Source organism: Cervus canadensis, chromosome 10 (assembly GCF_019320065.1).
Source record: "Cervus canadensis isolate Bull #8, Minnesota chromosome 10, ASM1932006v1, whole genome shotgun sequence".
NCBI classification, from domain to species: Eukaryota; Metazoa; Chordata; class Mammalia; order Artiodactyla; family Cervidae; genus Cervus; species Cervus canadensis.
Window position 1 is genome coordinate 76,347,203 of NC_057395.1, and position 24,398 is coordinate 76,371,600.

A 24,398-nucleotide genomic window follows, 5' to 3' on the forward strand; every position below is an offset into this window, starting at 1 on the left:
GCTGGTACCCTGTAATGCCTGTTGTTACTAACCTCAGTTTGCTGAAGCCTGGGCTTGGGGAGCTTCTGGAAGACTGTTGTGCTTTTTAAGGGGAAATTCTTGTCTGTCACGGGTGAGTCCCGTCTGGCTCTGATGTCAGCTCTGACCCTTCACCAGCTGGCCTTACCGGGCCTGCCTTCTCTGGAGAACAGACCCACCTTCCTGCCACCCCTGTCCCCACCGTCCTCCACCACAGACACACGTTTGGGAGCTCCAGTGAGGCAAGAAGTGACCCTGTTAAATGAAACGAGACTTCAGATGCCTTAGTGACAGCCCTAAGACGTCGCAGTAGTGGGTTCCCCATGCGAAGCTCTGAGGTCATGGGCCTATTTTGGTTCTGCACTCTGCCTGTGGCTGTGGGACATCTGGAAAGTACTTCCCCTTCTGAGTTACATAGATTTATGTAGGCTCCTTCTACATGTGTGGCTTCGCTGGTGGCTCAGTTAAAGAAGGGGCCTGCAGTGCAGGAGACCTGGGTTCCTTCCCTGGGTCGGGAGGATCCCCTGGAGGAGGCATGGCAACCCACTCCAGTATTCTTGCCTGGAGAATCCTATGGATGAGGAGCCTGGTGAGCTATGGTCCGTGGGGTTGCAAAGAGTCGGACACAACTGAGTGACTAACACTTCCACACCTGTGGAAGTCTGGGAGCTCTACTGAATGTACATTATCAGAATAAATGTTCTGAACATCTATTTGCCTGGAAGCTCACACCTCATTAAATTATCATTTGTGCTATTACTTGTTTTAATGGCTGTCTCCCACATGAAGCTCTAGACGGCAAGGGCCAGACCTGCGTGGTGCGCCACTGTCCTCCATGCTTGGCTCCAAGTAGACTCCATAAATATTCCCAGAATTTAAAGGGAGCCCTTTTACAATGGTACTCCCTTTTCTGTGGTGACTCCAGCTCAGAATTTGGGTGGTAAAAAGAGCCTAAAAGAAGCTGGTGGGGACCTGCCCTGCCCACGCCCTCGATGTCATCCTTGGATGCTCTCAGGGTCCACAGTACCTGCTGAATATCCCATGTGAGGGCTCGGCTGGACGTCATGAGAACAGGAATAACGGCAGTGGTAATCCTCATCCCGGGTTCCTGACATCCCTCAAGTAATTTTTATTTAATCCTCCCTCCTTTAGCTCCCGAAAGGTGACCCAAACCAGGCATTCAGGATACTCCAGAAAAGTCAATCTCATTGAATCCTCTTCCAGCGCTGCAGGAGGGGTGCTGATAGCATTCCCATTACACAGATGATGGAGTAGAGGCTGGGAAGGGTGAGTAATTGGCAGTCCGTGGTGCAGCACAGCGGCTTCTCCGGTGGCTCGGGTAAAGAATGCGCCTGCCAGTGCAGGAGACTCAGGTTCCGTCCCTGAGTCGGGAAGATCCCCTGGAAGAGGAAATGGCTCCCGACTCCAGCACTTTGCTGGGATAATCCCATGGTCGGAGGAGCCTGGTGGGCCACAGTCCATGGGGTTGCAGGAGAGTCTGACTTAGCAACTGAAGGGCAGCAGCAGTGCCGCTGCTGTTTTCCTCCTCACTCCTGAGACCGTGCAGTGCTCGGCCTCACCCCAGCAGCTCAGCTCAGTTCAGTCGCTCAGGCCTCCCTGTCCATCACCAACTCCCGGAGTTTACTCATACTCATGCCCATCGAGTCAGTGATGCCATCCAGTCATCTCATCCTCTGTCGTCCCCTTCTCCTCCTGCCCCCAATCCCTCCCAGCATCAGGGTCTTTTCCAATGAGTCAGCTCTTCCCATAAAGTGGGCAAAGTACTGGGGTTTCAGCTTCAGCATCAGTCCTTCCAATGAACACCCAGGACTGATCTGCTTTAGGATGGACTGATTGGATCTCCTTGCAGTCCAAGGGACTCTCAAGAGTCTTCTCCAACATCACAATTCAAAAGCATCAATTTTTCGGTGCTCAGCTTTCTTCACAGTCCAACTCTCACATCCATACATGACCACTGGAAAAACCATAGCCTTGACCAGACGGACCTTTGTTGGCAAAGTAATGTCTCTGCTTTTTAATATGCTGTCTAGGTTGGTCATAGCTTTCCTTCCAAGGAGTAAGTGTCTTTTAATTTCATGGCTGCAATCACCATCTGCAGTGATTTTGGAGCCCAAAAAAATAAAGTCTGACACTGTTTCCACTGTCTCCCCATCTAGTGCTCATGAGGTGATGGGACCAGATACCATGATCTTAGTTTTCTGAATGTTGAGCTTTAAGCCAACTTTTTCACTCTCCTCTTTCACTTTCATCAAGAGGCTTTTTAGTTCCTCTTCACTTTCTGCCATAAGGGTGGTGTCATCTGCATACCTGAGGTTATTGATATTTCTCCTGACAATCTTGATTCCAGCTTGTGCTTCTTCCAGCCCAGCGTTTCTCATGATGTACTCAGCATATAAGTTAAATAAGCAGGGAGACAATATACAGGCTTGATGTACTCCTTTTCCTATTTGGGACCAGTCTGTTGTTCCATGTCCAGTTCTGTTGCTTCCTGACCTCCATACAGGTTTCTCAAGAGGCAGGTCAGGTGGTCTGGTATTCCCATCTCTTTCAGTATTTTCCACAGTTTATTGTGATCCACACAGTCAAAGGCTTTTGCATAGTCAATAAAGCAGAAATAGATGTTTTTCTGGAACTCTCTTGCTTTTTTGATGATTCAGAGGATGTGGGCAATTTGATCTCTGGTTCCTCTGCCTTTTCTAAAACCAGCTTGAACATCTGGAAGTTCATGGTTCACGTATTGCTGAAGCCTGTCTTGGAGAATTTTGAGCATTACTTTACTAGCGTGTGAGATGAGTGCAATTGTACAGTAGTCTGAGCATTCTTTGGGATTGCCTTTCTTTGGTATTGGAATGAAAACTGACCTTTTCCAGTCCCGTGGCCACTGCTGAGTTTTCCAAATTTGCTGGCATATTGAGTGCAGCACTTTCACAGCATCATCTTTCAGGATTTGAAATAGCTCAACTGGAATTCCATCACCACTAGCTTTGTTTGTAGTGATGCTTCCTAAGGCCCACTTGACTTCACATTCCAGGATGTCTGGCTCTAGGTGATGAGTGATCACATCATCATGATTATCTGGGTCATGAAGATCTTTTTTGTATAGTTCTTCTGTGTATTCTTGCCACCTCTTAATATCTTCTGCTTCTGTTAGGCCCATACCATTTCTGTCCTTCATTGTGCCCATCTTTGCCTGAAATGTTCCCTTGGTATCTCTAATTTTCTTGAAGAGATCTCTAGTCTTTCCCATTCTTTTGTTTTCCCCTATTTCTTTGCATTGATCGCTGAGGAAGGCTTTCTTACCTCTCCTGGCTATTCTTTGGAACTCTGTATTCAAATGGGAATATCTTTCCTTTTCTCCTTTGCTTTTTGCTTTTCTTCTCTTCACAGCTATTTGTAAGGCCTCCTCAGACAACCATTTTGCCTTTTTGCATTTCTTTTCCATGGGGATGGTCTTGATCCCTGGCTCCTGTACACTGTCATGAACCTCCGTCCATAGTTCACCAGGCATTCTGTCTATCAGATCTGGCCCCTTAAATCTATTTCTCACTTCCACTGTATAGTCATAAGGGATTTGATTTAGGCCATACCTGAATGGTCTAGTGGTTTTCCCTACTTTCTTCCGTTTAAGTCTGAATTTGGCAATGAGGAGTTCATGATCTGAGCCACAGTCAGCTCCCGGTCTTGTTTTTGCTGACTGTATAGAGCTCCATCTTTGGCTGCAAAGAATATAATCAATCTGATTTCGGTGTTGACCATCTGGTGATGTCCATGTGTAGAGTCAGCTGTAAATGTCTGATGACTAAACACTACTATTAGTGTTTCCCAAACTTGCCCTGAAGATATGAATTACATGGGAGGCCGTTGCTACACAGTAGATTCTCAGGCTTCTCCCTTACCAGATGCTGATTGGCTGGTGTGGGTGGGGCTTAGGTATCTCTCTTTTAGGAAGAGCCTCAGGTAAAGTGCATTCTTAGGCTCCCAGTGTTAGGTTCAGTCCTGTGCAACTCTTTGCGACCCTCTGGCAGCCTGCCAGGCTCCTCGGTCCATGGGGTTTCCTAGGCAAGAATACTGGAGTGGGCTGTCATTCCCTTCTCCAGGGCATCCTCCCGCCCCAGGGATCAAACCCCGGTCTCCTGAGCCACCTGGGAAGCCATCCTTAGGCTAGTGTAGGAAATTCTATCTTGTAAGACGGGCTAGTCTTACAACACTTCTGTTGTATAATAGCTGGCTTAGGGCAGCCGCTCCGTTGATGGTTAGAATCGGGTGGGCAAGCTCAGTTCTTACAGGTTGCAAGACTTGAATGATGTAAAGTCTTTTCTGCTTATAAAAATTCTGCTTATAAAAATCATCTAGACTGTGTGGTTTCAAATGATCACCCCCCAAATTATTTACAAAGGAAAAATTACTAACTTTGGGACTTCCCTGGTACTCCAGTGGTTAAGATTCCATGCTCCCAACGCAGGGGGCCCAGGTTTGATCCCTGGTCAGGAAACCAGATCCCACATGGCAGAAGTAAGGGTTTGCATACCACAACTAAAGATCTTAACATGCTGCAACTGAAGATCTTATGTGCCACAACTAAGATGGTGCAGCAAAATAAATCAGTAAAAGTGAATACTGAGAATTAGTATCTTTGCAGTGGAGAAACCTAGCAGACCCTTCCTTTACCAAGGGATCAGAATTAATATCACTGATAATGGGACAAATCACGGGTGACTTGATGGGACACGCTGGAGGATGCAGCACTTCTGAGAGTCCCAACAGAAAAAACATTTAACTAGAGTCTAATTGTAAGGAACGGCTTCCCAAGTGGCACTAGTGGTAAAGAATCCGCCCGCCAACGCAGGAGACCTGGGTTTGATCCCTGGATCAGGAAGACCTCCTGGAGAAGGAAATGGCAACCCACTCCAGTGTTCTTGCCTGGAAAATTCCACAGACAGAGGAGCCAGTAGATTACGATCCTTGGAGCCGCAGTCAGACATGACTGAGCACACACACAGTAAGGAAACATCAGGCAAGTCATCCATACTGGGAGACAGTCTACGAAACAGCTCCACCTCTTCCGAAGTGTCAAGATTGAAGAAGACCAGAGAGGCTGCAACCAGCTACAGTGCTGCATGGTCCCGGGTTGGATCCTTGATGTTATGGGGGTTGCTCTAAAGGATGTTTACAGACCAATCACTAACACTTGAATAGGGATTGTGGAAAAGTAACAGTATTTTATCAGTGTGAGATTTCCTGATTTTGAGAGTTATGCCACAGTCGAATAAGAGAACGTCCTTGTTCTTAGGAGATAAGACGTGGAAGAGTTTAAAGGAAGTGATGGGACTTCCCTGGTGGTCCAGGGGTCAAGACTCCTTGCTTCTACTGCATGGGGCACTGGTTCAATCCCTGGTCAGGGAAGTAGGATCCTGCATGCCATGCAGAGCAGCTGCCCAAAAATGATATAAGGACATGATGTCTCCAAGTTACTCTGAAATGGCTCAGAAAAAAATAGTGTGCCCCTGTGTATAAATACATAAAATGATAAAGATCAAATATGTACAGTACAGTGTGATAAACTATAATCCCTGCTTGGTTGCTTTAGTCGTGTCTGACGGTTTGTGACCTGAGGGACTGTAGCCCACCAGGCTCCTCTGTCCGTGGGATTCTTCAGGCAAGAATACTGGAGAGGGTTGCCGTGCCCTCCAGGGGATCTTCCTGACCGAGGGATTGAACCTGCATCTCCAGCATCTTCTGCATTGCAGCAGATTCTTTACTGCTGAGTCACCAGGGTCCCCTTAAACAAACAAACAAAAAACTATAATGCTTATTGTTTAGAAAATAGAAGACAGGTAAAGCAGAAAAATATAAAAAAGAAAGTGGAAACCACTCCTCATCCCACCCCACAGTCTATCAGTGTTTTTTTTTAATGATTGCATGACCCTCCTGGTGAGGATGGGCCTTACTTTTATTTATCAGTGAGTATTTAGGTTTCCAGTTTGACTCTGTTAACCTATAACAATAACACAGTCAGTTGTTTTTAACCAATAAAATGAGTTTATTCAGGAACAGCAAAGCATTTCAACTTGGGACATGCACAGGTGGCAAACTCAATGCAAGTCCAGTAAAATAAAGGAGAGGAAACTCTTTTACAGAGGAGAAGGGGAAGCTGGGAGGGGCTGTTATAAACAAAAAGGCCCTTGGAGGAAACTGGGAGCTTGAAGGACAGTGCCGTGTCATTGGCTGCATTGTGACAGTCTCTCAGTGGCCAAGCTGTTGACAAGTAAGGAGATAATCTTTCTTGTTCCTGCTGGCAGTAGTAAAATAGTGTCCCTTCCTACCACAGATGCAAGGTACATCTCCTGTTGGGGTCTGTATTGACTCCTAGTGGTATATGCATGAGAGCTCCCTTTTCTGGCCTCCCAACTCCATTTTAGTGAGGTTTGGCCCACTGATGTGAAGAGCCAACTCATTGGAAAAAACCTCGATGCTGGGAAAGATTGAAGGCAAAAGGAGAAGAGGGTGGCAGAGGAGGAGATGGTTAGATGGCATTACTGACTCAATGGACATAAACTTGAGCAAACCCCACGAGATAGCGCAGGACAGAGAAGCCTGGCATGCTGCAGTCCATGAAGTTGCAAAGAGACTAAATCATTCAGATTTAGCAAATGAACAACAATAACCCTTTATTAATTTTCATAGCTATGTTATGGGCCATGCTACAGTGAGCATCCTTCCAAATATATCTTTGCCCACTCATCTAAGTACTTTATATACAGGACTGCCCTGGCTGTCCAGTGGTTAAGAATCTACCTTTTGATGCATGGGAAACGGGTTGGATCCCTCATCAGGGAACTCAGATCCCACTTGCCATGGAGCAGCTAAACCCTCATCCTGAAACTAGAGAGTTTGGGGGCCACAACGAAAAGATCTTGGGTGCAATGAAGATTCCTCGAGCCACAACTAAGACCCAATGCAGCCAAACTAATTTCTTTTTAATTCAAAGCTTTACATGAAGCAGGGCACCAAAGCCAGTGCTCTGGGACAACCCAGAGGGATAGGGTGGGGAGGGAAGTCGGGGGTAGTTTCAAGGTGGGAGGACACGTGGGTACCGGTGACCAATGCGTGTTGATGTATGGCAAAAATCTTCACAGTATTGTCAAGTAATCCTCCAGTTGAAACTAATTAATTTAAAAATAATGGTTTTAATTTCCTTATTAAAAAATTCAAAGCTTTTGAGTATTTTATATAGAGAAGAATAGAATGAAGAGAAGTTGAGAGAGGCAGAAATACAGAGAAAGACGGAGTGATTGAGACAGGCAGAGTCCAGGGAGACAGAAAGAAACGTACACGAGGTGAGACAGAAAGATAGAAGAGTCAGAGACACCCAGAGAAAGAGTGAAAGAGACAGATGGAGAGACAAGGAGAAAGCGCAAGGTCGAGGGAGAGCCCGGGAGAGGGAAGGCGGCTGCTGTCTGGGGAGACAGGGAGCGGGTCTAAGGCGTGGAGGCCCTGACATCCTGGCCACAGGAATCCAGGCAGAGAGTGACTAAGTGACTCTTAGGAACACACCCCATAGATACAATTGTAGATGAGGTCAGCGTCCTTTGTGCAAGGATTTTCACGGGACTGTCGTTCCCGGTGAGCAAAGGATTGCCCATCACCACCGGGGGACTGGTTAGGGACGGTACTCTGGGTGCTATAGAGCCAGTCTCTAAGCAGCTGCCAGATTTAGCAAATAAAAATTCGAGCCCTTAGTGCATGTGCATGCTCAGTCCTGTCCGACTCTTTGCGACCCCATGGACTCTAGCCCACCAGGCTCCTCTGTCCATGAGATTTCCCAGGCAAGAATACTGGAGTGGGTAGTCATTCCCTTCTCCAGGGGATCTTCCCGACCCAGGGATTGAACCCAACTGTTCTGCATCTCTTGCGTTGCAGGTGGATATTACCACTGAGCTATTGGGGAAGCCCCAAAATACTAGAGAGCCAGTTAACTTTGAATTTCAGATCAAGGAGTCTGTCCCTTCAGTCTGATACTGAAAACTTATTTGTGGTTTATGTGAAATTCTTTTTTTTTTTTTTAATTTTTTTTCCCCACACTTAGAACTTTCTACTTTGGGGTAAAGCTGATTAACAGTGTTGTGATAGTTTCAGGTGAACATCGAAGGGACTCAGCCATACATGTACATGTATCCATTCTCCCCCAAAACCCCTTCCCATCCAGGCTGCCACTTAACACTGAGAGAGTTCCATGTGCTATGCAGTAGGTCCTTGTAACTTATCCATTTTAATTGTAGCAGTGTGTGCATAACCATCCTAGACCCTGTAAATTCTAGTTTCAATGGATATCTGTGTTTTGTTTGGCAACCCTATCTCTAGACTCAGTGAGAACAGCAAGGTGAAGTCAAGATAGAGGGCGTGTGTGTGTCTGTGTACACGTGCCTGCGAGGAGGGCTTCTGAGATGGCTTGTTCAGGTTTTAGCTCCCAATCTATGTGGTGGTTGTAGTTCTAAAGAAGGGGTCTGTTCAGGATTACACAACCACAGTGGGTAGGGCCAGGCAGGACCCCAGCTTTGTGCTCTGCAAAGGTGTATGTACATGTCTTTAAAGTGTTAACATATTAAATACAAATATTAAAAACAGACAACAGTGTTTTTTTTTAAAAAGTATTTATTTCTTTACACCAGGTCTTAGTTGCAACACGCAGGATCGTCAGTGGCAGCACACAAACTTAGTTGCGGCATGAGGGATCTAGTTCCCTGAGCAGGGGTGGAACCTGGGCGTTGAGAGTGGGGAATCACAGCTACTGGACCACCGGGGAAGTCCCCAGACCACAGTTTTCTAAACTCCCATTTGGACATTTCTAATTTTAAAAAAAGACTGGCAATCTCAAGAACTGCAAGGGCCCCCTGAGGGGAAGATATTTACAGAATGGGAATATCACATGCAAAGCTGCTGAGGCCGGAACGTGCCTACTCTCGGGTCCACGGTACCTGGAGCTTCCTGGGGGAGTGGGCCCAAGGGGCCGGGGGCTCGCTCAGCCCAGAGCCTCTGCCGCCTGAACTACCCTCACATCCTGGAGCACTTGTCTGCCGGGAATGCCTTCTCACTTCCCTCTCTCACCTGCCCGTCCCTGTGACCTCAGCGTGGGGTCCCTCGGGGTCTCGCTCTGACTCACCCGGGTCCCTCAGGCTGGCAGATTCCCCCCTCACCTGTGGGCTCCAGGGGCGCAGGGGCTTGTTTCTGTCTGGCTGGTTTATTATAAAATCCTAACCCACTAAGCCAGGGACATTCCATTGCTTGCTCACTGTAACTTGAGCATGTTGGCATGTCACCCCTCTGAGCCTCGGTTTCTTTATCTGTAAAATGGGGTTGATAATCTTGCCTGTTTTACAGGTGAGGCTGAGATGGTTAGACAGCCTCACTGACTCAGTGGACATGAATCTGAGCAAACTCCGGGAGGCAGTGGAGGACAGAGGAGCCTGGTGGGCTGCAGTCTATGGGGTCACAAAGAATCAGACGTGACTTAGTGACCTGAACAATGACAACCTTGCCTAGCACTCAGGGCTTGCCGGGACATCCAGATGGGCTCGTGTGGCAGCAGGGGCAGAGGGCAATGACAGGAGCATTTCTGAGGTGACGGATGAGCTGGGAACAGCTCTGGGAAGATCCAACGAAGGGCGTTCTGGGCAGAGGTAACAGCAAAGGCCAAGGCCCTGCTGTGGGAAAGAACCTGCGTGAAGAGGGAGCAGGAAGGCCACAGAGGCTGGAGCAGGTGAGCAGTGGGGGGAGAGGGGGAGATGAGCCCCAGGCTGGGTAGCATCTTGTGAGCCGAGAGCCTTTAACCTAAGGACATGGTTGTTCTCACTTTCCCCTCCTCGGCAGTGTCTCCCACACTCAATAGTCCAGAGATGCACAAAGGTCTTCAGGTGGTTGCAGGTGGGGAGAGAGGAAGCCCTGGGGCTTTTCCTGGAAACAGGTTCAGCCTTCTGCCCAGAAGTGGAGATAACAGGACTGCTATCAGTGCAGTCTGAGGGGGGAGGCTGCCAAGGCAAATTAGTGCTCCAGATACTCCGTGAGATAATGGATGGCTGCCCCCTGGCAAACACACCGAGATTAGCCGGGCAAGATGCGCACTGCACCCTCGTGAGACCCCAGGGACCCGTGTCGGGTCTGGAGCGTCAGTGGACCTCCAGGTACGGAGCTGGCCCGGCAGGTGTAGAGACGTCTAGCTTCAGGGCCCCACCCAATCCCACACATCTGCCTGCCACCCTCAAGGCTTTGGACGACTGCCTTCTAACCAGGGAGATCACCTCTTACTGGGTGTCCAGGAACATCCCAGAACTTCCGCAGTCCTGGGCAAGTGGGGCTGGCTGGCCACCCTACTTACTATCCTCATTCAATAGATGAAGAAACCAGGTCTCAGCGGCAGGCAGTTAAAATTTGCCTGGGTTTTGTGGTTGAATTTTTTTCATGAAAAAGTATTTTATTTGAAATGGTGACATACATCTGAAATAGACATTGAGTCTACAGGCATACCACCCTGAATCCGCCTGCTCTTGTCTGAAATAAAACATTCATACCCTTCAGAAATGGTTTGGAGGGATTGCTCCATGCTTCCAACACAGGGAGTTGCAGGTTCAGTCCCTGATCAGGGAACTAAGAGTCCACATGTCTTATGGCATGGCCAAAAAAATAAAGATAAATAAAATAAGAATGATAAAATAATTAAAAAAAAAACCAAAACAGTTTGGAGAAAAAGAGTCTCCTTCCCACCCCTGTCTACTTTCCTCCTCAGGCGTAATCAGATTCTCGGGTCTAACTGTACAGTCTGGGTGGGCCTATGTGTAGGTATTATTTATTAACTTCTGCACAGCAGGCAGCCTGTGAGATATTCTGGTCACTTGAACTTTTTGTTTTCACTTAAAAGGTTATCAGTTCATTCATTCATTCAGCTAAAATTTATTGAGCGCCTACTGCAAACCAGGCTCAGGTCACAGCAGTGAACCAGACAGATCCTTCCTGCCTGGATGGAGCTCCCTTTCCTCAAATCGATAAAAGGTTTCTAACAGCTGTTCATGGACTTCCCTGGCCATCCAGTGGTTTCTTTTTTTTAAAGCTATTAGTAGCTCAAGGGCCATACAAAAATAAACCACAGGTTGAATTTGGCCTGGGGGCTGTTGTTTGCCACCCTCTGGTCTGACGGACAATCAGCAAAATAAACAAAATACACAGGGTCTCAGATATGTGTTGAGTACTGGGGTGGGTGGGTGGGTAAGGAGTATGAGAGACTGGGGAAGGGCAAAGGGGATGACACGGTGCCAGAGGAGACGTCCCTGAGGTGAGATGAGCTGGGTGGCCGTCCCCGGGGGAGCTACTCCACAGAAAGGGAGCATGAGGCTGGAGCAGGTCTCTCAGGCCGGGGTGGTCTGCTGCGGCTGCAGCCTCCTCCCGGAAGTGAGCTCAGAGGGGCCACAAGGGGCCCAGTTCCACAGAGCCTCATGGTATCGTGAGTATTTTGACTTTTCCTATGAGAGAGATGGGAGCCTGGGAGGCCCTCTGTACTCTTAGACAGGATTTGAGGTTTTGCCAGCTGCAAAGTATTCCGTTGATTGGACTGACGTATTTAACAGATCATCTGTGATGGACAACTTTTGCTACCCTATTAAAAATTAATGAGGTTAATACTTGCAAATGTTTTAAAAATTTTTCAAGACACAGGAAAGGGCATGTAATAGACCTTCTTCTCCCCCCCTGCCTGGTTGCCACTCAGATCCCCTCCGCAGAGACAATCCCCGGAGACCAGTTTCCAGCTCTCCTGCCAATGGTTGTTTCCGTATTTCTAAGAAATTCTCACATATTTCTCCCTCTTTTATGCAAATGGCATCACATTGTACATGCTGTTCTGCACCTGGCTTTTTATCACTTCATGTCTTGATGTGATTCCACTCCATTACATCTAGAGTTTTCTCCTTTCTGACAGATGGCTAATCTGTCTGCACTGTGATGTATTAACTGTTCCCCAAGAGTGTCAAATACCACTTGGGGATGCTAACGGGACACCAAGTGGGTGAAGCTCCCGCACAGAACTTGGCACACAGCAGGTGCTCAGCAAATGGGAACAAAAAAGGCTTATCCATCTTGGAGCCCCCAGCTCTGGGCCACGCCCAATAGACTTGGACCCAGAAACTTCCCTTGAAACCCTTTTGTATTCTGAGATGGTGACTTCTGAGTCAGGCTCAGGGCTGAGTCACTGTTTGTGTCCAGGCAGGTGGGAGATACTCAAGAGGTTTTGTTTTTTTAAATCAAGGGTAAGGGTGGAGATTGAGCCTTGATTCACTCATTGAATTCTTCTTGGACAATGTCTTCTTCCCGGCCGAGATTAACTCTCTGATTGATCCACTCAGCGGTTAATGATCTAATCAACAGGGTCAGCTGGCCTAATATACAAAGAGTTATTATTGATTAGGAAGTTCATCAAATCAGTGACTAAATGACAGAGATGCAGTTCAGGACCCAGAGAAAAGGAAAAGGACACAGGCTTCGAAAAATGCTCCACCCCAGTCATGTAAATGCAAATTGTAACTAGGCGATCTCACTTTCCCTTATCAGATGCAAAAAGATTAAAAAAACATTTGACAACACCCTGCCTCCACCAGGTTTTAAAAAGGGCCCCCAACTCCCTGCTGGTGGAAGTATAATTTAGTTTAAGCTTGTTAGAGGACATTTGGACAAATGTATCAACAACTTTTTTTGCCATGTCAAATGATTTGCAGGATCTCAGTCTCCTGACCAGGAATTGAACCCAGACCCTCAGGGCAATGAGAGCCCAGAGTCCTAACCACTGCCAAGGAATCCCCTCAATATTTTTTTATAAGATATCTTTGCACTTCAGGTCAAAGATGTGTATACAAGACATTCACTGAAATTGCCCCCTTGTTTGTAGTAGCAAAAAATTATATTCTAATCGAAATGCCTATCACAAGTCCCCTTGTTAGATAAACTGTGTGATTGTGGTATAATCCACACAATGAAAGAGTCTACAGCCCTGCAAGGGGTTACGGGAGCTAAGTATAAAGATATGGAACAACTTTGAAGACATGCAGATGCAGTTACTTGAGAGGTAAAAGCAAGTAGGTAAAGTATAGGCTCCCGTTTGTGTTACATAAAAAGGGGTGTAGGTATTAACATCCACAAATATATATATACATATATTATATATATACACACACACACACACACACACACACACACACATATATATATATATATCTCCTTGTCTCTATACAGACTATCTCTGGGAGGACATACAAGACGCTGGTAAAAATAATTGCCTTCTCCAGGCAAGAATACTAGGGTGGGTTGCCATGCCCTCCTCCAGGGGAACTAATTGCCTTTGCGGAGGGAAATGGATTCTCCAGGCAAGAATACTAGTGTGCGTTGCCACGCCCTCCTCCAGGGGATCTTCCTGATGGAACCTTAAATGCAGGAGACGCTTTTTTTTTTCTTAAAAGCCACAGCTACCACTTGGGAAGCCCAAGCTGGGGCAAGGTGTGGAAATCACAAGCCGACGAGGATGGGATTCGAACCCACGCGTGCAGAGCACAATGGATTAGCAGTCCATCGCCTTAACCACTCGGCCACCTCGTCCTGATATTATGCAGTGTTCCCAGACTGCTCTTCATGGCAGCCGGACCAGTTTTCATCCCCATCCACGGCGTGCGCGTCCAGCCCCACCGGACAGCCAGCAGAGGGCGCCGCAGGGCCGCGGCCCCGGGCGCAGGGCGGAGCGGGGGCGGTGGGCAGAGCTGGTCCATTTCCGGAAGGCCCAGACACCGCAGCATCCAGTGTCGGCCGGGACCGCACCCCCGGGAGCTGACCTGCAGCCCCTGGGCCTCGCCTCGCCCAAAGCCCCCTCCCACGTCGCCGTCTCTGGGAGGGAGGGGCGTGTGGGCGAACCGGCAGGATAAAGCGCCAGGAAGGGAAGGGACTGCCCAGATGCAGAAAGGCCCCGCTGGCACCTTATACCTCACCTGCCAGTGCGGGACACAGGTTCCATCCCTGGGTGGGGGAGATCCCCTGGAGGAGGAAACGGCAAACCACTCTACCTGGGAAATCTCATGGACAGAGAAGCCTGGGGGACTACATCCATGGGGTCTCTGAGAGTTGGACATGACTGAGCATGCAGGCAATGGAATAAAAAAGATATGCTGAAAGGCAGGATACTTTGGCTAGGATTATCAGAGATGCTTCCCTTCAGGTGACTTAAAATATGTGTTAAATATATCATTCTTAGCAAGTATCTAAATCGCCTATTGTACAGTTTCAAGACTAATGATAACATCTTCTGTGCTTAAAACAGAACATTATCTGGGATGGATTGGGAGATTGGGGTTGACATTTGTATACTACTATGTATAAAATAGATAACTAATAATGAGAACCAGGGAACTCTATTCAATGCTCTGTGGTGACCTCAGTGGGAAGGAAATCCAAGGAAGAGAGGATATCTGTATGCTTCTGACTGATTTACTTTGCTGTTACATGGTGAAGCAACTATACTCCAATAAAAAAAAAAAAAAAAGTTTTAACCCCCTCAAAAAAACCCCCAGAAATTATCAAAACCTCTCTAGAAGCACCTCCTCCAGCTAATCACCCTCCAGAATTTTGCAGTAAACATTTCCTTGTTTTTCTTTATAGTTTTACCACCTCCATGTACATTCCTAGACAATAAAGGGTTTCATTTACCTGCTTTTGAACTGTGTAAATCCAACTAACTGTATTTGAGTTGGTTCTTTTTGCTTAACACATGTTTTTGAGATTTATCCCTGTTGTTATATGGAGTTTTAGTTTGTTTTTATCACTGTATAGTATCCCATTATAATCCTTTTTACTGTTGATAAACATTTGGGTTGTTTCCAGTTTGGTTTTTTGTTTTTTTTCTATTATGAATGAGGGTGCAAGAAATATTCTCATTTCTTCTGGGATTAGGGCTGGGCAGCAGTTCTCAACCTTGGCTGCTCACTAGAATCACCTGAGGAGTTTTCAAAAACGCTACTATCAGAGGGTCCCACCCAGAGTGATTGAATCAGAACGGCTGCAAGGGTGGAGCCAGGCTTTGGTGTTCCCTGGGGGGATCTGCCGACAGGGCTGAGAACCCCTGGGAGGCAGCAGGCCTGGGCGTAGAATGCTAGGAGAGTCACCTGTTGTTCACTGATGCGAAACTTTTCCGAAGTGGCTCATACCTATGACACTCTCGCCCGCATGGAGCCAAAGTCCTCCTGCCCTCACATCCTCAACACTGGCTATGACCAAATTTTAACTTTTTATCTTTCTGATGGGCGTGAAATAGTATCTCATTGTGGTTTTAATTTGCATTTCTCTCCTTACTGAGGCTGAACAGTTACGAAGTTCCTGATGAAACAAAGACAAAAAGAGACTCTGGTGAAGATCGGGTGGAAGAGAGATTTCCCGGGCAGGGAAGATGAACGGCAGGTGCCAAGGGCTGGGATGTGGAGCAGCAGAAAGAAGGCGGTGGATCGTTGTGCAGGGGGAGGGGCAGAGCGGCTCAAGATAAGAGCAGCAGAGGTCAGGTCAGCAGGTGGAGGGCGGCGGTGAAGAATTCGGCTTCTGCTCTGTGTAAGATAGGGACACAGGAGGTTTGGAGCAGAGGGACATGGCGTTACTCCTCCCTCTGGATGTAGGTGGAAAATCACGAAGGGAAGTAAACAGACGTAAGGAGGCCCTGTTCTTCGCAGTGACTGTGTGTGGCCTGTCTCCCCTGCCTCCCCGCCCCTCCCCAGCTAGAACTGGGTAAGGATGATCGTTTTGTTCACAGCACCTAACGATCCAGACAATTGTCCCTGCTTTCATGCTAGGTGGTGAGTGGAGGGACTTAACAGGTTTTCACAGGTGGGAACACGTTGGAGAGACCTGCGGGTTTAGGCCTGCGCCCCATCCCCAGTCCAGGACAGGCATGGCCCTCACAGCTGGTGGGCCCAGAGGAGAGCTGGGGGTGAGGTGTCTGTCCCTCCCCTGGGCCCACCCCACAGCTGAATCAGTCAGTGTCCCCCCCTTGGAGCCTAGCCTCAGGTTCTTTAGACACAGTATCCATGACCCCAGAGGAGTGAGGCAACTACCTGAGCTCCGCCCTTGTCCACTTCTTTCTCCCACCTGCCCAGAGTAATCTTTCTCAACCAAACTCCAAACAGGTCCCTGGTTGGCTCTCTAGTGCCCCTGGGGCAAAGTCCAGACTCCTCCAGTCCCTGACCCCGCCGCCCTGCCCACCCCACCCCCATCCTGAGAGAAGCTCTCAATGGCTCTGAGATGGTTACTGCCTCTAACCTCAGGCCTCTCCCCTCGGCATTCTCTTCACTTCCTGTGGGAGGCTGCCCCGACCCCCGGTCAAATGACCTGCCTCTTGACTGTCACAGTGCCCTGTGGTCCCACCCCCCCTTCGAAACACACTTCCCTCTGCATTGGAATTGTCTGACTTCGCCTGTCTCCTCCACTTGACGAGGGGCAGGGGGGGAGCGACCCTTCAGCAGAGACCCCGAGTGTTTTGTTGAGGGTTGTATCCTCCCCAGCGCCGGGAGGGGTGCCTGGTTCGTGAGTGAGCACACAGTCAGTATGTGCATTTTTCTAGCTGATGCCCGTTAGCTTTGCAAAAAAAAAAAAAAAAAGGCCGTGGCATTGCACACTGTCAGCAGCCACGTGGAGGGGTCCATTGCTTCTCCCCACCCCCGAACTGTGTGCTGCGCCTGTTCAATCCCACGCTCTCTGCGAGGCACCCTTCGGGCCAAGGCACCCCCCTCCCCGTTCCGACTCCGAGGCGGTGGCGGTCTCCGAAAGTCAGGTGCCCAGACCCGCGGCGCGCGGCGCCAGAGGGCGCCAGAGGCGGGAGAGCGTGCCGCGCCGAGCCGGCCCGGGCGCCCGAGTCCCGAAGGGGGGTCCCGCCTCGTCCAGGGGTTCCCAGCGCCCCGCCCCCGGCAGCCTGCCGCCGGGCGCCCATGCACGCGCCCGAGGCCCGGCGTCCGCGCGGCCCCGCCCGGCTCCCAGCGCCACGCGGCGCGAGCCCCGCCAGCCCCCAGCGCACCTGCTCGGGGCGGGGCCTCTGGCGAAGGCGCGTCTCGATTGGCGCGGAGGTGACAAAGGGGCGTGACCGATGCGGGCCACGCCCACCCGCGACTGGCGTACTTAAGGGAGTCGGCGGCCCGTCTCCACTCACAGCGCAGCTGCACGGCGTCGCGGGTGGAGGGCTTTGCGATCCCGGCGCGATCCGGCGAGAACCGCCCCCCCACCCCGCCCCTGCCGCCCGCTGCTTCGGCCACCATGCCGCGCTCTTTCCTCGTCAGGAAGTCTGCCGGCTCCCGCCGGAGACCCAATTACAGTGAGCTGCATGACTCTTCTCCAGGTGAGGGGACCGTGTGCCCGGACCCCAGGGGAGTTTGGGGGAGGCAGGCGAAGGCTGCATGAGGAGAACCCTTGGAGGAGCAGGGGGCTTGGGGACGAAGTCGAGGGGCCAGAGTCGAGTCAAAAAATACAGCCTGGGTGCGAATAAGCTCGGGTCAGGTGGATCCGGGAGATGTGGAGAGGGTTTTTGGAGGGCGGTGGTCTTGGGCTGAGGAAACTGAAACTTACCAGCCGCCGAGAAGAGGGGCGCCCCTCCCAAAAGTGAGACGAGGAGGCTTCCACCTGGACAGACGCCGGGCCGAGGGCTCCGAAAGAGTCCAGAGGATTTGGGGGAGGGTGTGGGAGAAGAGATGTGTATGGAAGGGGGCCTAGGACAGGGGTCCCAGGGGTGTGGTGCCTTGGCAGCTGGGGAGATGAGGGGCCAGGATGCTGGGCATCTGGTCTCAAGCTGGGTACTTGGGTAACTCAGGAGGATAGAGACCTACCTGGAAATGACCCCTTTGAGTCAGAGCTAGGGAAGGGGGATTCTTCCGGGAAGAGCTGGCGGTTGAAGTGGGAGAACCAGGTGACCAGGGTGAAGAGGGGCTCAGACTGCTGGTCCTAGTCGTGAATCTGGTATTCATCTGATAAGCACTGAGTACCAGCCCCGTTCAGCCCCTGGCCCACATCAGGCTGATGTCTGCTGGCTGACTGAGCTCACGCCTGACCTTGCCCTCTTCTCTGTCCCCGCTCAGAGCTCACTTTCCAGCAGCCCTACGACCAAGCCCACCTGCTGGCAGCCATCCCACCGCCCGAGGTCCTCAATCCCACCGCCTCCCTGCCGACGCTCATCTGGGACTCTCTCTTGGCGCCCCAAGCCCAGCCCATTGGCTGGGCTTCTCTCCTGCCCCAGGAGATCCCCAAGGCTGGCGAGCTGACCTCCCTGTCCGACGAGGACAGCGGGAAAGGTTCCCAGCCCCCCAGCCCACCCTCTCCGGCTCCTTCGTCCTTCTCGTCCACTTCAGCCTCCTCCCTGGAGGCCGAGGGCTATGCTGCCTTCCCAGGCTTGGGCCAGTTGCCCAAGCAGCTGACCGGGCTCTCTGTGGCCAAGGACCCCCAGTCTCGCAAGGCCTTCAACTGCAAATACTGCAACAAGGAGTACCTCAGCCTGGGTGCCCTCAAGATGCACATCCGGAGCCACACGCTGCCCTGCGTCTGTAGCACCTGCGGGAAGGCCTTCTCCAGGCCCTGGCTGCTGCAGGGCCACGTCCGGACCCACACCGGTGAGTCCCTCCCCCGGCCCCCATTCTCACTGCCTTCCCTGCCAGTGCTGGTAAGATGGGCTTTGCTGTTACTTTCGGATTGTGGGAACCGAGGCCCCCGCCGTCTCCTGACTCTTAGCTCGAGAGTTCGGGGGGCCTGACTCTGAAGTTTGGCAGAAACATGCCATCATTCATCAGCTAAACACTTGGGCTGAGTAGATAACTTTTACATGTCCCTCAGCAGGCTCAGTTCCTCTCAGCCAAATGGGTTGGAGCTGGATAGGGGAAAGGTATAAGTAACACCTTGCTGTTGGGGCCAGGTGTGAGGGGGCCCGCCCTGCTCCACCCTCCCCCAGCCCACCCCCACCCCCACCCCAGCCAGACAGGATGTTGTCAGCCTGCCCACCTGCCTCCGCTCTGAATCCTGCCTTGGGATCCTCCCCAGACTTTGGGCTGGTGTTTCACCTCCCTTAGCCTCTGTATCCTCATCTGTGAAATGAGCATAAGAACACTTTGTGAGGTTTTTGTGCCGGTTAAATGAGACACCTGGGACAGAAAGTACCTGGGAAAATGCTTGAGACGTGCCCAGCAGGCGCAAAGATGGTCGTTGGTACACGCCGTGTGTGTGTGTGTATGTATGTATGGGATTTAACTCTGAGCATCTCTGATTCTGACTTAATCATACAGAGTGGGTTACGGTAGTATTGTAGAGGGGGCAGTCTGGATTCAGTGGCTGCTTCTCACTTGATAATAACTTGTTATAGGATCATGGTGGTTCTCAGACCTGCTCTCCCCACCCCCACTCACCCCTGAACAGATAAACTTAATCCCATCATGCAGACCCAGGAACTCCTTTGCTGGCAGAAAACACAATTATGTCTTGGCATTTCAAAAACTGTAATGCTAAATGTGTAGAAACTTGTGAGATGGAACCCATCCTAGCCTTTAGCTTTCCGGAAGTGCAGAAAAGTAACCATTCCACCTTTTCAGAGTGTGAATGGAGGAGGCCTGTCTGCTTGGGGCTGCTGCTCTTCAGAGACAGGGTTCAAGGGTCATGACTGTTGGTTTTGGGGGTCAGCCTGGCCAGGTTGGAGACTGTTCTGGCATTTCCTGGCCCAGGGGTTGACCTCTGAGCCGTGAGGGTCAGTGAGGTGGTGTGCGAAGCCTGGCATTTTGCAGGCATTATTGATGTCATTCCTCCTGGGGGGTGGGGGCGGAGGCAGGCAACCTCCAGAGCTTGCAGCCCATGGCTGCAGTGTCTTCCTTGGTGCACAAAAGCCCTGATTTTAACATGTAAAGGCCCAACTGCCTGACCTGTGTCCTCAGTGGCTGCCCAGCGACGGGGTCTCTATTTGGGGGCAGCGGAAGCCCTCCGATGCTCCCCTTAGCCTCCCAGCTTCTCTCCCCTCCCTTTCGGACATTATTTTCATGTAAAGGCACGGCCCAGACACACAAAGCCTGTTGAAATGCACCAGCACCATCCTCCTCGCCTCCCATTGTGCGCCTTAATGGTGCGCCTGGGGGGCGGGGGCTGGGGGCTGGAGCAGGTGCCCGGGGCAGCGGTGCCCAGCACCTGTTCCGGGCCGCAGCTGCCGGCCCGCAGCGTGTCAGGCCCCTTTAATCCAGGGAGTATCGCATGTACACTGCCCCCCTCGGCGGCCTTTGTCCCCGCCGGCCTGGTGCCGATTTCACACGCCAGGAGCACCAGAAAGACGTGGCCGGGTCGGGGTGGCGGGGTGGAGGCCTGCGGGGCCTCCCGCTTCTGCACACAGACCTCTACCCACCCACCCATCCCATCCCATCCCATCCCATCCCATCCAGCCGGCCCCTTTGTCCAGGTTTGTGTCTAATCACACGTAACATAAAGAGGCACGTGCTCCGGGCCCCTCTCGTCACCTGTGTCGCGGCAGTCAGTCCAGCAGCCGCCCTGAGAGCTGGGCCGTCCTGACCCCCATCTCAGCGGAGAGCAAACGGAGGCACAGAGAAGGCCGCCACTTGCCCAAGTCCCAGCTTTATAGGCCGCAGTCAGGGCTCCTGCGCCTCGCCCGAGGGGGGGCGAGGGGAAGCGGGGAACCCAGGCACTGCATCCGCTCTTACAGGTCTGCAGAGCCCAGGCCCGGAGCTCTCAGAGCAGGGTGTGAATGAGGAAGAACTTGTAGAACGCAGTCATCAGACCCTTGGGGCCTGGTGTGCAGAGGCGCTCCGGTCATGGCAGAGCAGGTTCCCCAGCCCTCTGGCCCCGGCCCCGCTCTGCCGGTGGCCCGGTCCCTGGTGTCCCTGCACCGCGCAGTGCCCCCAGGCACCCAGGGGGGCTGCCGGCATTCATTTATTCCCAGCTCTTACTTCTAGCACCGGGGTTTAACTAGGGGGCCTTGGCCTCGGGACACTGGGGAGTGGGAGGGGAGGAGAATGTCGTTTCTGGGAAAAGAGTATTCAGTATTATAGAACAGTGCCTGGCGTGGAGTTAGAGGCTTGATTAGTATTTATTTAATGAGTTACTCTTCTGGCTTTATTTGGGAAACGCAGCCCCAAGGAAAAGTGAAACAGCATTTGCAGTAAGGTTTCTGGAATGTGAGTTATAGTCTCTTGATTGGGACAGGAATTATGAAAAGCTGAATGGTGTTGTCTGGTGGTGATTGAGGAGTCAGGCTCTTCTGAGACCTTTTTTTTAATTTATTAAAAAAAAAAAAAGACATTGTTGTCCAGGCAGTTATTGCACTCCTGCCGTGTTCCCAGCCCTGAGTGCAAGACTCTTCCCAATACAGCCTGGCCGGGCAGGTGGCATGAGGGCCTCAGGGGGGATTCTTTTTTAAAAAGTCATAAGGTTAAAAGATTTCTGTAGCCCCTTGGGGGTTCTGGGCATTGGGTTGGAAGCTTGGAATGGATTCGGGGTGGGGCTCTCTCTGATGGAGAGACAGACAGACTTGACACTTTTCTTGAGTGTGATCCCAGTGATGGGGAAGCAGTGAAAAGGGGTGACCTGGGGAGGGGGGTTTTTAGGCTGACTCTTAAGCTAAGCTTTGTCCCCTCAGGAAGGCAATACAGGGGTGATAATAAGAAACACCCATTTCAGCCTCCTTAATTAAGAGGCAGTCTCTGTAGTGGTTAAAACCAAGGGCGCTGGAGTCGGGCTGCTTGGTTCTTTCTGAGACCCTGCATATTCCCTGTGCCTCAGTTTCTCCATCCCTCAACTCAGGATGAAGGTGGGGTTCAATGAGATAGCGGGAAGTGCTTCCACCTTCCCTGGCACAAAGCGTTCAGCAAACACGCGGCTGTTGCTGCCACGTTGTTGAGCACTTCCTCCTGCCGGCAGGGCAGGAAAAGTACTTGATTCGCCTTCTCTCAATTACCAACCCCTGTGCGTGGGGGCTGAACGGCTCCATTTTACAGATGAGCAAACGGAGGCTCAGAGCCCGCTGACTTGCTCAGGGCCACACAGTGGGAAGTGGCAGCGCTCCCAGCTGAATCCAGGCCTCTGGCTTCTCTGGGTCATGGGAGCCCTTCAAGGTTGGGGTGAGCTGGGTGGCAGAGGCTGGGGGTGGCTGGGGATGTCAGCAGACGTCAGCTGTCCTCCCAAGTGACCACGCCTCCACCAACCCCTCCTGTCGTCTCTCCCCAGGCGAGAAGCCCTTCTCCTGCCCCCACTGCAGCCGCGCCTTCGCCGACCGCTCCAACCTCCGGGCTCACCTCCAGACCCACTCGGATGTCAAGAAGTACCAGTGCAAGACATGTTCCAGAACCTTCTCCCGAATGTCCCTGCTCCACAAGCACCAAGAGTCCGGCTGCTCAGGGGGGCCGCGCTGACTCTCAGGCTCCTTCCGCCTCTCCGGGCCCTCCCTGCAGCCCGGAGCGGCCTCCCCCCGATCCAGAAGGGAGGACCCTGCCTCCTCATCACTGCCACAGAATCCGCTCCTGAGCTCCGCCATCCGGCTGGACCCTGGGGACCATTTCCTGGTCCTCTGGATGCCCTGCCGGGCTTGGAGGGGCGGGAGCGCTTCCTGTGGGGGGGGGGGGTGGCTTACTGCAGGGACCCCTCCTGGCAGCCGCTGCTTCCAGCGTCCATGGAGCTGGCCTTTCTGCGCAGCTGCTCGGAGCTCGCCCCTCAGGGGGCCCCGGCCTGCCCTCCAGGGATCCCCAGCCCGCCCCTCCAGGAGGTGCGCCTCACTATGCAAGTGGCCACCCCCAGGTGCCCCGCGGGGGTGCCCCCTGACGCCAGGAGCGCCTCTGGACCCCAGGATGCCCGCGAACCCGGGCAGCTATTTCAGCCTCCTGTGTGTCATGGTGGCACCTGTTTCTCGGGCAATTTAACGACGTGTCCAAAGGGACTGTGAATAATTGCCTTCCCTTGTTGGGGGCCCGAGTGGGGCGCTCTGGCCCCACCACTGTGTCTCCCAGAACTATTTTCGGGGCCTGACAGGTGGGCCTGGGAGGAAGATGTTTACAATTTTTTAAAGGTACACTGGTATTTATATCGCAAGCGACATTTTGTACTAAGGAAACGTTTTGTATAGTTATATGTACGGTTTATTGATATTCAATAAAGTGGTTAATTTATATATAAAAAGTCTACCTGGCTTTACCTATCTGGTTTTATAAATTATATATAATTTATATATAAAAATTCTACCTGGTTTTACCGCCGCGGGGGTATTTTCAAGGGCCTTCAGGGAGGAAGGACGGGCAGGGATGCAGGGTGCTCGCGGGCTCCCGACGGCCCGCGGTCTTGGCTTTGGCCATCTGGGTTTGCCGGGGGACCTTGTTTGTGCAGGTGGGTTTTCCTCGGAGCGTGGATGTCCTGTCCGATGCGGAGGTCGGGAAACACCTGCGGGCTGGTGGGTGGTAGGGCTGTGCGTGCAGGTTTCTTATCCTCTGTGGCCCTGTTCTGTTCTCCAGCCGACCAGGCTCCCAGGGAAGGAAGCTGGCTCCCAGGTCTTATCAAGCAGGCCTGCTGTGGGGCCTTCCCCAGCCCGGCAGGTCTTCTGGAGAGGGCGCGGCCGCTGCTCCAGATGAGAGTGGAATGCGGTGAGCGAGGAGGGACAGAGGATGTCCTTCCTGTTTCCAAGGGCTCCGGGCCCCGCTCTGGCCTCCCTGGCAGGCCCACACCTCTGTCTGGCTGCTGGGTACCAAATGGCCTTTGATGCGAGGAAATTGGCTGGCTGGAGCCGGGAGGGTGAGAAGCCAGGCCAAAGGGTAGGGGTCATTCTACTTCCTGCTCGAGGACAGGACGGGAAGGCGGTCAGCACTGCGTCCCGGGACTGAGATAATTCACTCCCCTCTGGCTCGCATGGTGACCTCACCTCTGGGGCCCTCCTGGGGCCAGGAGAAAATGAGTGTCCTTTTCAAGCACAAAAGGTGCTGAAGGTGCCCGTTTCCTGCGGGGAGCTGAGCGGGGCCGGCGTCGCAGGCGCCCCGGAGCCCCAGAGCCAGGCCGGGGGTGGGGGAGCTTCGTGTTCCAAAGGAGAGATGATTCTTTCTTCTAAACAGGAAATGGTGACCCGCAGGCCGGGAGCAGCCCTTAATGACTTGCAGCTTTCCTCCCAAAAGAGAAAAAAAAAAAGTTCTCTAACAATCGCCAAATTGTAGCCGGCCTCCCTGAAGGGAAGTCAAGGAGTTGGGGGTGGGTGAGGGGTGGGCATCAATGTGCTGAGGGCCTGCTGTGCCCCAGGTCTCTGGGGGGCGTCCAGCTACCCACAGTAGGTGCTGACACGTGGGGGATGAAGAACC

The 24,398-nt window shown here is 51.8% G+C and overlaps 1 protein-coding gene and 1 non-coding gene across 2 annotated transcripts; one reads left to right on the plus strand and one right to left on the minus strand.

Annotated features, from left to right (window-relative positions):
• Positions 1-13,589: 13,589 nt before the first annotated feature.
• TRNAS-GCU lies at positions 13,590-13,671 on the minus strand. Its single transcript has one exon. It is a non-coding gene; the product is annotated as a tRNA-Ser (tRNA).
• A 3,588-nt stretch (positions 13,672-17,259) lies between these two features.
• On the plus strand, positions 17,260-23,177 carry SNAI1 (snail family transcriptional repressor 1). Its single transcript, XM_043479983.1, has 3 exons — positions 17,260-17,434; positions 18,168-18,695; positions 22,294-23,177. Exons 1-3 carry the CDS (start codon positions 17,353-17,355, stop codon positions 22,476-22,478), a joined length of 795 nt encoding a protein of 264 aa, XP_043335918.1. The 5' UTR covers positions 17,260-17,352; the 3' UTR covers positions 22,479-23,177.
• Positions 23,178-24,398: the final 1,221 nt, after the last annotated feature.

Coding starts and splice junctions, on each gene's coding strand:
- SNAI1 (XM_043479983.1), top strand. CDS start 17,353: ATGCCGCGCTCTTTCCTCGTCAGGAAGTCTGCCGGCTCCCGCCGGAGA. Junction 17,435..18,167: donor GCTGCATGACTCTTCTCCAG/GTGAGGGGACCG, acceptor GTCCCCGCTCAG/AGCTCACTTTCCAGCAGCCC. Junction 18,696..22,293: donor CCACGTCCGGACCCACACCG/GTGAGTCCCTCC, acceptor GTCTCTCCCCAG/GCGAGAAGCCCTTCTCCTGC.